This window comes from Garra rufa, chromosome 17, assembly GCF_049309525.1.
Source record: "Garra rufa chromosome 17, GarRuf1.0, whole genome shotgun sequence".
Taxonomy (NCBI): Eukaryota; Metazoa; Chordata; class Actinopteri; order Cypriniformes; family Cyprinidae; genus Garra; species Garra rufa.
In genome coordinates, this window is record NC_133377.1 from 18,376,081 (window position 1) to 18,389,101 (window position 13,021).

At 43.0% G+C, this 13,021-nt stretch overlaps 1 protein-coding gene across 1 annotated transcript in view; it reads right to left on the minus strand.

Moving 5' to 3' along the window:
• LOC141289315 (retinoic acid receptor beta-like) overlaps positions 1–13,021 on the minus strand; it is a 169,158-nt gene that overhangs the window by 70,861 nt on the left and 85,276 nt on the right. The window contains exon 3 of the mRNA XM_073821436.1: positions 9,144–9,285. Coding sequence (XP_073677537.1) covers positions 9,144–9,285 — 142 coding nt within the window. The remainder of the gene's footprint in view (positions 1–9,143; positions 9,286–13,021) is intronic.

A 13,021-nucleotide genomic window follows, 5' to 3' on the forward strand; every position in this document is an offset into this window, starting at 1 on the left:
TACAGATGCAGCAGCAAATAAATATGGTATTTCTGAAATAGAGAATGCCTTGCTGTGGAGAGTTGAGTGTAATGTTTATGTTCTGTTCTATGGATCTCTGTTTCCTTTGTTTAGTTCCTATTCCCTCAGTTGCCTTGGTTTATGTTGTTAGGTCCTGCAATAGATACACTATATTGCCAAAAGTATTGGGACACCTCCTTTCAATAAACAGCTTTGGCTACTTTAGTAATTTCCATGAGTATAAATCTTAACGTTTAAGCATTTAATGATATTCTAGGGGATTGTGTGCTTCTAATTTTGCAGCAACAGTTTGGACAGGACCCTTATCTATTATAACAGGACAATGCCTCTGTGCCTCTATATGGTAAGGCTCAAATCAAAATGATTGATTCGGTCAGTGTGGAAGAACTTGACTGGTCTGCAGAAAGCAAAGTCCTAATCCCAGCTGAACACCTCCAGTGACTTTAAATGCAGATTTTGCGGCAAAAACTCCAAAACCAAAAGCCAATGACTTGTACATACACTATATGGACAAAAATATTGGAACACCACCTTCTTTAGAACAGAAAAAGGCACTTTCAAAACTGTGGCAACAAAGATGGAAACACAATTCAAGTATTTATAAATTGTATTTCCATCTCCTTTCCAACAGTTTTGGAAGTGTCTAAAATGTAGTGATGGGAAGTTCGGATCATTTTACCGACTCGGATCTTTGAGTCTCGTTCAGCAAAATGAACGAATCTTTTTTCGAGTCATTTCGTTCATTTTACCAAAATATGATTAAAAAGCTACGTGTTACTTCCATAACACATCTACTGCTTATACAAACGTTGATCACACTACAAACAAGACAAAACTATAATGCTATTAGAAACAGAAAAGATTAATTCATTGTTTACCTGGGTCTTCAGTCTATGATTAGCTCCCTCAGCTCTATCTGTCGGGGTTCGTTCATCACGTGACAGCCCTGTAAACTTAACCTATGCTACCTGAGCCGGAAAGAGAATTGATTAGTTCATCTTTCGAGTCTTTCGGGTTTGAGTCGTTCGTTCATCACGTGACAGCCCCATACGCTTTACCTATGCTGCCTGAGCCGGAAACAGAATTGATTAGTTCATCTCTCGAGACTTTCGGGTTTGAGTCGTTCGTTCATCACGTGACAGCCCCATACGCTTTACCTATGCTGCCTGAGCCGGAAACAGAATTGATTAGTTCATCTCTCGAGTCTTTCGGTTTGAGTCGTTCGTTCATAGTTGCGCAATTGCGCATGCGCGACTGAACGAATCACTCCCCGAGACGACTCGTTCTTCTCGAGTCACATTAAAGATTCGTTCAAAATGAACGAATCGTTCAAGAACGACCCATCACTACTAAAATGACTATACCCATATGTACAAGTCATTGGTGTTTGGTGATAAGCTTTTGGCTCAATGTCTGCATTTAAAGTCACACCAGAGGTGTTCAGCTGGAATTAGGACTTTGCTTTATGCAGACCAGTCAAGTTCTTCCACAATGACCGAATTAATAATTTCTCTATGAACCTTGCTTTATACACAGATGCATTGTCATGTTAGAATAGAAAAGGGTCCTGTCCAAATGGTTGCTATAAAATTAGAAGCACAAAATTCCATAGAACATCATTATATGCTTATACAATAAGATTTGTACTCATGGAAATTACTAAAGTAGTCAAGTTAATTAGAAGAAGGTGTCCCAATACTTTTGGCAATATTTTTGGCAATGCTATTATATTCCATTTTTCAAATGAGTTTTATTTTAATACCATTTCAGGATCATGCTACATTGTAACTTTAGTCGGTTTTAGTTGTGGTAATTATAGAGAAGAATTCAGCAGAGGATTGCATGCAGTCAATGCTGTTCTACTACTGATCAAACAGCGGTGTCATGATGATGGTGGTCTGGGGAAGATAAAGTACTGGCCATCTCCTCATAGATCTAAACCTGGACAGCTGGAGTTCTGCTGCTCAAGTGCTCCGTGTATCTGTCTATCTTTCAGCTGTGAAGTGCTACAGATAATCTCAGTGAGGTCATTACAAACTCTTGACGGCTGCTAATACTAGCGCTGTAAATCGCCAGCCTGTCTCAGAGACAGAGAGAGTAAAATAACAAGGTGGGAGGGAGACTATGAGCTAATGGTTCGACTCTTACTCAGTTTCAGAAGTGTCTTGCTCTTTGACAGTGATACAGTCTTACAGGCCTATTCACACCAAAAGGTGCAGTGATGTGAATCTCCAATGAAAATTCTGATAATTAATTCAACTGAATTAATGATAAATATTACTGCATAATTTATAATGAAGGAACTATATAACATAAAGGGATGGCACAAGCAATGATTTCACAACAAATAGCAAATACTAACAAACAGAAAAACGACAAGCTGTGACTGGTATGCAAAATGCATTATTCATGCTGCTTAGAAGGCCATTGTGTATTTGACCATTTAAGCACTATGCATCTTGAATTTCTAAATGTAAAACAGCAAAGTAGTTCAGAAACACTCAGCTTGTAATAAAAATGTAGCTACATATCCAATGATGCCTCACACAAAAAGTATTGCAGTGCAATTCTATTAATCAAAATAAATAACTATTATTACAGTTTAAAGGGTTTTTTTGCTAAGTAACAGTGAATAGCAGAGGAACAAGCTCAAATATAAAAATAAAAACTATTACCATCCCGATATGCAAATAGAATAGTATAATGCTGTCTTTATTTATGTGTATGTGCTTTGTGTCTGCTCTTTCATAAGTGCCACTTTTTAGTCTCAGAGAGTGGAAATGCATTTTTTTAAAAGCAGGTCTGCCATTTTTTTGCATGCAAAGATCAGACAGACTTTTTGTGGTTGGTATGACCTGGCCTTAAATTCAACTGAGGTCCTCCATCTACATCAATGACTGACACACGTCTCTAACGACAGTGAGTCAACTATGGTAAGTTCAAAATCAAGAAATGGAGGGCCAACCGTGATATTGCTGCATTTGTCGCTCTTTTGTTCAGGAGAAGAGCGTGAAAAAGAATCACCTCTTTTCCTGCGGCAAATGGAGTGTGAAGTCGACTTGAACCATAAGCGCTGATGCAATCAAACAACGGCAATAATGTGTAAAATGCAAACAGCTTCAGATGGCTTGAATGGCGGTATTTGAAATCTAAAGCAATGATGCGTACAACATGCCACGATGGTACATTTGCAGTGCGACTCCCGAAAGGAGTAAATCACTGGAGTCCTGGTGAGCTGCAACATTTTTATTATGTTTTTGCCCATTATTCAACTGAACATATACAGATTTAATTAAATACCCAATCAATGGGACAATAGTGCATTTCTAAACAATTATTACACACAGATTTCTTTGAGGAATTCACTACATAATGAGTATTATTCAGGCTCAGGCAATCACCTTTATTTTTATTTTTTTTGTTTTGTTTTGTTTCATAACCTCAGAGCAAAATTATTGCAAAATTTTGCACTTCTTAGTTATGTTGAATAGTTCAATTATTGGAGAGATTTATTATTTTCTATTACAATTAACCAATCTATTCACTTTGTTGTAATGGTTTTGAGTGGACCTTAAGCTTTGCTTAAAACCAACCAATACAGTTTAAGATAACGACTAACTAAACTGGAACTGATGTGGTGTTATTCTCAGGAGTAAAATTTTAGAAAAAAGATGTTTCTATTTGCTTTATTTTGAAGAGATCATTGAGTCATTGTTTTTATGTTTCCATGTCACAATGAGACAGTTCCCAACTGGGTGTAAGGCTGGACTCAGGGAAGTGTTGAAGATCCAATTGCGAGCTTTATTTAACAGATCGTAGTCAATACAGGCAGGGTCAAAACACCAGCAAACAATAACATCCAGGGCAAGACAAAAGCGTAATCCAGTAATACAGGCGTGGGTGAGAATCCAGGTGAGCAGTCCAAAGTAGCAAAATAAACAGAACAATGAAACTACTATGAAAAAACTACTAATAAAAAACTATGACTGTGAAACAAAAACTATGACCATGAAACAAAACTATGACTCAGAAACAAAACCGTGGCAAAACAAGAACAAGGCAAGAGAAACGCTTAGTAGAGTCCGCAATAGTAAAGCTGTTTGGTAAAGGCCCTGCTTAAATGCCTGACAAACAGGAAGTACCACAGAGACAGCAGAGGGAGCAGCAACAGTCAGTGTGGGTACTCTGCTGGGCTGGCGTTACAGAATCCCCCCCCAGAGGCACAGAGGAACAGAGGCAAAACAGGGGGTGGGATGGTGGGCCAGGTCCATGCAGGGGAACAGATACAGATTCAGGGCCTGGAGCTTGGAACAGGGAACAAAATCATGGGCTATGTTGCAGTGGCGGGCCTGGACCGTGGGGCAGAGGTAGATTGTGGAACAATGGAGGACCTGGACCATGGAGCAGTGGCAGACAGTGAAGTACTGGAGGACCTGGGCCATGAAGCAGTGGCAGACAGTGGAACAATGGAGGCCCTGGGCCATGGAACAGTGGCAGTCATGGATTATGGAGCAGAGGTGGGCCTGGACCGTGAAACAGTGGCAGACAGTGAAGCTCTGGAGGTCCTGGGCAATGGAGCAATGGCAGGCCTGGATCATGAAGCAGAGGTGGGCCTGGACCATTAATCAATGGCAGACCTGGATCCTGGAGTAGAGGTGGGCCTGGATCATGGAGCAATGGCAGACAGAGAAGCTTTGACGAGGCCGGCAGAGCAGGAGGCCTAGGCGGTGCAGGCAGAGCAGGAAGCCATGGTGGAGCAGGCAGAGCAGGGAGCCTTGGCAGTGCAGGCAGAGCAGGAAGCCATGGCGGTGCAGGCAGAGCAGGGAGCCTTGGCAGTGCAGGCAGAGCAGGAAGCCATGGCAGTGCAGGCAGAGCAGGGAGCCTTGGCGGTGCAGGCAGAGCAGGGAGCCATGGCGGAGCAGGCAGAGCAGGAAGCCATGGCGGTGCAGGCAGAGCAGGGAGCCTTGGCAGTGCAGGCAGAGCAGGAAGCCATGGCAGTGCAGGCAGAGCAGGGAGCCTTGGCGGTGCAGGCAGAGCAGGGAGCCATGGCGGAGCAGGCAGAGCAGGAAGCTTTGGCGTTGCAGGCAGAGCAGGGAGCCATGGCGGAGCAGGCAGAGCAGGAAGCCTTGGCAGTGCAGGCAGAGCAGGAAGCCATGGCGGTGCAGGCAGAGCAGGGAGCCTTGGCAGTGCAGGCAGAGCAGGAAGCCATGGCGGTGCAGGCAGAGCAGGGAGCCTTGGCGGTGCAGGCAGAGCAGGAAGCCTTGGCGGTGCAGGCAGAGCAGGAAGCCTTGGCGGTGCAGGCAGCTTGGGTACTACCCCCTTTTGAGGATCTACAGCGGGAGCTGACTCCTCAGGGGGTTCCGCCGTGGACGCCGCCTCCTTAAGAGGCATTGGCGCAGCGGACACGTGGATAGACTCATGGACAGACGAGGCCTCTGGAAAGCAATGTGCCGCCCACACACTCAAGATGGCGATGGCCATCACAGGTAGTGCAGTGGTTAAAGGAATGCCCACCGGGCTTGAGGGTGCGAGGCTTGGGAGCGTCGGTTTTGCGTGGCTTGCTTGGCTTGGGAGCATCGGCTCTGCGTGGCTTGCTTGACTTGGGAGCGTCGGCTCTGCGTGGCTTGGAAGCGTAGGCTCTGCATGGCTTGGGAGCGAGGGCTCTGCATGGCTTGGGATGCCTGCAGCCCACACTGACATTAGGGGAGGGTCCATGACACTGGTAATCAAGACATGGCGAGGCTCTGGCAGATCAAATGAGACATGGCGTGGCTCTGGCAGGTCAGACGAGACATGGTGTGGCTCTGGCAGGTCAGACGAGACATGGCGTGGCTCTGGCAGGTCAGACGAGACAAGGCTTGGCTCTGGCAGATCAGACGAGACATGGCGTGGCTCTGGCAGGTCAGACGAGACATGGCTTGGCTCTGGATGCTTGGGCGAGACGTGACTTGGCTCTGGAATAACAGCAGTAACTTGGCTTGACTCATGAAGATCTGCTGTAACTTGGCTTGGCTCATGAAGATCAACTGTGGTTTGGCTTAGCTCAGGGACAACAGCAGCAACTTGATTTGGCTCATGAAGATCTGCTGTAACTTGGCTTGGCTCATGGAAATCAGCTGTGGTTTGGCTTAACATAGACAACCCAGCTGTAACTTGACTTGATTCAGGAACAACAGCTGCAACTTGGCTTGACTCGTGGAGAACAACAGCTGTAACGTGACTTGACTTGGCAGGAACAGCAGCTGTAACGTGACTTGACTTAGCAGGAACAGCAGCTGTAATGTGACTTGACTTGACAGGAACAGCAGCTGTAACTTGACTTGACTTGGCAGGAACAGCAGCTGTAATGTGACTTGACTTGGCTGACGTGACTTTAGGGAGACCAGCTGCTCGCGCCGATAGCAGTGGTGGGTCCTCTATGCTGGAGGCCAACCATCTTGGAACCGGGTTGACATGATGAAGCGTGGATGTAGCGGCCATTTTAGCAGCCATCTGGTGAACAGGCTTTGGGACGGCGGCCATCTTGGCGACAGGCTCTGGTGTAGCGGCCATCTTGTGTAGTGGCTCTGGAAAGGCGGCCATCTTGTGAACAGACTCTGGGACGGTGGCCATCTTGTGAACAGGCTTAGGTGTGGCGGCCATCTTGGTGACAGGCTCTGGCATGGCGGCCATCTTGTGCAGTGGCTCTGGAAGGGCGGCCATCTTGTGTAGGGGCTCTGGAAGGGCGGCCATCTTGTGAACAGGCTCTGGAGTGGCGGCCATTTTGTCGACAGGCTCTGGCGTGGTGGCCATCTTGGCGACAGGCTCTGGCATGGCGGCCATCTTGTGAACAGGCTTAGGGATGGTGGCCATCTTGTAAGCAGACTCTGGGATGGCAGGCATGGAGTGAGCAGGCCCTGGAGTGGCAGGCATGGCGTGAGCAGGCCCTGGAGTGGCAGGCTTGGCGTGAGCAGGCCGTAGCTTGGCAGGCGTGATGTACGCAGGCTTTGGTGTGACTTGAGCAGGCTTTGGCTTGGCAGGCATGACGTAAGAAGGCTGTGACTTGGCAGATGTAATGTGAGCAGGTTGTGGTTTGGTAGATGTGACGTAAGCAGGTTGTGAAGCAGCAGACATGGCATGAGCAGGCTTAATAGGCATGACGTGAACAGGCTTTGGCTTGGCAGACGTGACGAACAATTCCAGACGTGACATAAGCAGGGTGATGTGTGAGGGGTACTGTGGGATTGTGCGGCTCCTTATCCACAACCCCCACAGTAAAATTTGAGCCAGCCAGGAACAAAGCAAAGTTAATGTATTCCTCAAGGGTTGCAGGGCCCTTGCTGTTAGGCATTAAATCGCAAAAATAGTCATTAAGTCCATTTTGAAAAATGCCTTTTAGGGCGACATCATTAAAGCCCACCAAATAGCACAAATTACAAAAATCCTCCACTTACTCCTCTATAGTCCGTTTATCTTGTCGCAGACAGAGGAGGCGAGATACTACTGGGTTCATGGCGATCTGTGTTCCACAAAGCCGCTGGATCTTTGGTAGGTGAAGTATTTCTGTAAGGCTGGACTCAGGGAAGCGTTGAAGATCCAATTGCGAGCTTTATTTAACAGATCGTAGTCAATACAGGCAGGGTCAAAACACCAGCAAACAATAACATCCAGGGCAAGACAAAAGCGTAATCCAGTAATACAGGCATGGGTGAGAATCCAGGTGAGCAGTCCAAAGTAGCAAAATAAACAGAACAATGAAACAGGGAAAAACTATGACTGTGAAACAAAAACTATGACCATGAAACAAAACTATGACTCAGAAACAAGACCGTGGCAAAACATGAACAAGGCAAGAGTTTGGTAAAGGCCCTGCTTAAATGCCTGACAAACAAGAAGTACCACAGAGACAGCAGAGGGAGCAGCAACAGTCAGTGTGGGTAAGGGCTCCCTCTGCTGGGCTGGCATTACACTGGGATCATGTACAGTGTTTTAAACCATTTAAGACCTATTTATAACCAATGCACACATGAATTTGGGTTTTATTGGTGAGTCGTATGAAATTGGAGTGAAATAAGGGACAATACAGGACAGTGCTCTAAACAGGGCTACCAACACTAACGATTTTTAGTAGTCGACTAATCACACATTTATAATAATTTAATTAATTAAATATATACTGTGGGGTGGGAAACGAAACCATAATGAGCCTTTAATTTAGCCTATTCCACGCATATATATCTTGCATAAAATCATCGGCAAATGTAATGACCATGTGTTCGAAAAAATGCTGACTCACATTTCCATAGGACAGTGGACTTTTCTCTTCTCAGACAGAAACACACCTTATTTGGATTACATAATCAGAAACTAGAGTAGATATTTGATTTTCAATTTGGTTAAAAATGGTTAATGGTTAAAATAGACACTTCAAGCTTTCTATAAATATATTTCTCATGCCTGTGAGGCAAGTATTCTATATGCTGAGCCTCAGTTCATTTTTGTAACATGCTCCATTTCTTGGAGACAGAGAGGCAAAAGGAACATCCTATTTGTTGTCTTTATTTTACAAAAGCACAACATTTTGTTGATGTTTTGAGTCTATAAAAGTAAAACTAGACCCTTGACAATTTCAAATGATGTATTACTCTTATCTGTATGAACAAAAATGATGAAGTATTTTGTTTCCACTGGAAACAATCTGAAAAAAAAAAAAACCAATGCCAGTGATCGTTTACATGTTTGAAATGGGGTAAAAAGATTGACTGAATTAATTAAACTGAAACTTTTTAAATATAACTAAACAGGGTTAAGCTTTGCATTCAATTCACTAGAAACACGAGGGACCATAAATGTAAAGCATCTTTCTGTTATGAGGTGAATGAAAAGAAGGATATAAAAATGCCAAAAAAAGCTATGACTCTCACAACATTTAAGTGCACAACATTTTTGTAACAATTGAATATTAGAGTGATATTTATTGGATGAGTTAGATGAGTAATCTGCCATGACAATCAACGACCCAAAAATATATAACGATTTGAAAGTTTATGGGTAGGTGTCTTAAAATAAGATGTATATATCTGAGAGACAAAATCCTGAGCTGAAGCGTATGTGTGTGTAGAATGAAGTTTTTTAACACTCACACTCTTTGGACATTCCCACAGCGAAGCACTTCTGCAGCCGGCAGTATTGACAGCGATTCCGAGTCACCTTGTTGATAATGCAGTTCTTCTCCCTGTGGCATGTGTACACCATGTTCTTCTGGATACTTCTGCGGAAAAAACCCTGAGGAGAGAGAAATAGAATATTAATCTTGTGGTTTAGAACTTGGTATGGGTCTGGTTGATCATGGAGGCTAGTTAGGATGCACACCAACATTTAGCATACATTGGTAGCACTGCTGGTCTTTTCAATAGCATAAGTCTCACAATCCATAAGTCTCACTTTACATTGGCTGTGGCTTTTATCTTATGGTTTTGGTGTATTTCCAATTAACTGGTCAACATTTGTCTCTTCTTCAAAGTTTCATGGGATAATGTTGTGTTTAAATTTGTGCTGGTCAGACAAAGTCTAAATACTGAAACAGACACAAATAAGGTTATTCAATAAACCACATTTTTTTTTTAGTTATTTTGTCTCTTGCTTTTAACTCTTTTTCGGGTTCTTCTGTCAACCTCTTGGCTGACAATCTAGGATATCAGACAAAATAATTTTTTTTTCTGATTTTGGATACCAGATGGCAATGGGATCTGTTTAAAGAGACTGGATTCAATAGGTGATTGTATCACTTCAGAACATTTGGATTTAACCAGTGGATTATATTTATCCTTCTTTTGGACCCTTTTGAATTTTACTGTATGGATTAAAAACATCTGGAAGGTTCTTCATATAGAGTTTTTGTGTTTCATAGAGAAAAGAAAAATATAAATGCTTTTAGAAAGACATGACAGTCAGCAAACAACGACATTTTTGAAAGAACCCTTCCTTAAAAAAAACATATTTCTAATGTGATACGTTTAAGTGTTACACTAGAAGTTTTTTTTGGAATTAAAATCTTAAGCAATAAGAGCACACTACATGCATAATTAGGCAAATGTGGAAGATTATTATAGAAGATTTAAACAACGCATTCAAAAATAACTCAGATGGCCTAATTAAATGAACTAATTAAAAATGGTTTGATGATTTTGGCTGAGCAATTTGTAGCGGGTCCCTCTTATTGGTCTTGACACTATAAAATAAAGAAATAAATATTAGGAAGTATCTTTAGGTTTTAAGTGTTGTTGCTCTGTGGTCAGTACTATTTGGATGATGATCAGTCATAAGAGCGCATACATCCTGCAGCTGATGTGTATGCATGTGTGTGCTTCTACGCAGAGAATTTCCATTTGCCTTACTGATGGGGTTCATGATGGGCACATTCATTAGGGTAGTTAGCACGATGGGTAATATATTAAACTCTAGAGAATATCGCTCGGAGATCACTCACTCAGATGCTACAGGAGTCCCCTGCTTTATTTCATATGGCAACACTGACATAATCTCCCATCTCCCTGCATTCTTCAATTGGCTAAGAGAATCAGTTATTTATGAAGATGTCAGCTCAAAGCGTTCTCATGCATGGTTCTGTATCGCACTGATGGATGAGATGGTTGGTTGTTTATTGTAATGTTCAGCTGGCATGCTGAGCTCAAGGCTGCTGTGACTTTACCCCTGTGCAGTCAGTTGGTTTCTAAGGTCAAACAGTCTGTGAGTTGCAATGCCCTTGTGCACGTATTTTTTGTATATAAGATTAACCTAAGAGACACAACTGGATAAGACTGTTTTAAAAGAATACATCTTGAACCTACAGTGAACATATACTTCCCTATATTTTTTGTTTCACGTATAAGCATGAAGTTCATTATTAGCATTGTTTGTTAAGGCAAGCGTCCCTATTACTATTGCTCATACAATTTAAAACTAGGGCTGCCCTCGACTAAAGATTTCATTCAATTTAAGCATTAGTCGAATAATTGCACGTTTATTAATAAACCATTTAAATCATAATAAGGAGCCTTAATTGCCTATATAGCCTAGTAAGTGCACACATGAAGCTTGCCACAGCACGCCGGCAGAAGTAATGATGATGAATGTGTCAGGGAAAAACAGTAGGGAGGCTGCATTACATTTTATTAATTTATTGATAAACTAGTGCTTTCTTTGTTTTTCCAACTTAAGAGATGAAGTCGGCGACTTTCTGCAGTAGTGGATGTGCCTGTCTGAATGTTTTATATGGATTACAGAATCTGAGAATATTTGTTTTCCATTTGGTTTATTTGAAAGTAGACATTTCACTCTCTATAGATATATTTTTCATGTGTGTAAGGCAACTGTACTACGAATTTTGATTAATTTCTTCTTTCTTGACATTTTTTCTTGGAGTTCACAGAGACCAAGATGCTTTCATTATTTTACAAAAGCGCAATGTTTTGTTGTTATTGTGAGTGCACATTAATAAATGTGGAGTCTTTACAGATTCGAAAGACGTATTAATAGTAGGTGCACTACTATTCAGCTTCCACACTCCTCACAGCCACTTGAATAGCGCACATTTTTCAAGGTTAACATTAGACTGAGTGGCCATGTAGAGTTGCTACTACTTACATGTTTCATATGATAAGCCATATTTGAGGTCGGTGAATGATAGGTAAGCGTTTGGATGTCCTGCACAATGTACTACCGTGCACAGCATAAATGAATACAATAAAACTCAACTTTAACTTAACTCGGGGGGAGTTGGAGAATGAGCCTATTTTCCAAAAAAAGTGGAGTGTTCCTTTAAGCAAAGATACCCTGGCACACACAAGTGTAAACCTATGTCCTGGGCTATCACCAGCAGGGATATGCAGCATCACTCAAGTCAAAAGCCCCTTCTATGTGACAGCTGTATGACTTCAAATTGTACCTTTCATTAATTTGTGAGTCGAAAACCCACATACTGCTTTTCCACTGGGGCTGGTGCTGGAGCGGGAACCAGTGCTTGACCAAAACTGGCAGCCATATCACCATGTAGCCCAAGACTGGTCACCCTCTGAAGGTAAGCAGGGTTAAGCCTGCTCAGTACCTGGATGGAAGACCTCCTGGGAAAATTAGGTTGCTGTCGGAAGAGGTGCTAGTGAGGCCAGCAGGGGATACTCACCCTGTGGTCTGGGTGTCCTAGCGCCCCAGAATAGTGATTGGATCACTACACTGATTAAAAACACCGTCCTTTGGATGGACTTCATATGCCGATGAGTCTGCAGAGTGCCGATGTATCTTGAACAAGCCTAATGGCTCTTTTCAAACTGAGGTCTGTAGTGGGTGTTCTGTCTACTGACGGTTCCCTTGTTCGAGACCAGCAAGGTTTCGAGTCCCATTTGGAACCAGGATGTGTGCACCAGCCCAGGATTTTTTCAGTAGAAAGGTGTGGACCGGTTCACAATTGGGCTCAGAGAAAGTGTTAAAGTGGGAACAGAGATGCGCTATTGGTTTGTTAGCTTTGCCAGTCACTATGGCTGCACTGCTCCCTCCTTTTCAGGCAGGATTAACCAGAGACTTCTTTCCACATGTGGTACTTCTTGCTTGGTAAATGCATGTGATGTATTCTCCACATATTAATTTCCTTTTGGCAGGATGTGGTCTCTGCAATGTTAATTTTTCTGCATAGGAAAATAAACACTTTCCCAGCACAAAAAAAAAAAAAAAAAAAAAAAACTGAAAAAAGACAGCTGGAATGGCCTTTTGTAAATATAGTCTTTTACCACCCCATTGTGGTGGTGGCAACCAGGGCATTGTGTGATTGTTCTTAGACAGGCAACAGCCTGCCTGCTTATGACCGCTCATATAAGGGAATGTCTTTGGTTACTAATGTAACCTCCATTCCTGATGGAGGGAACGAAATGGTGTGTCCCTCCCTCAACAACACTGAACTACCAACTGAAATGGCCAAGACACTGTGTTGGCTCCTCCCCACAAACCTAAATGAGTGGAGCAAGTTGCC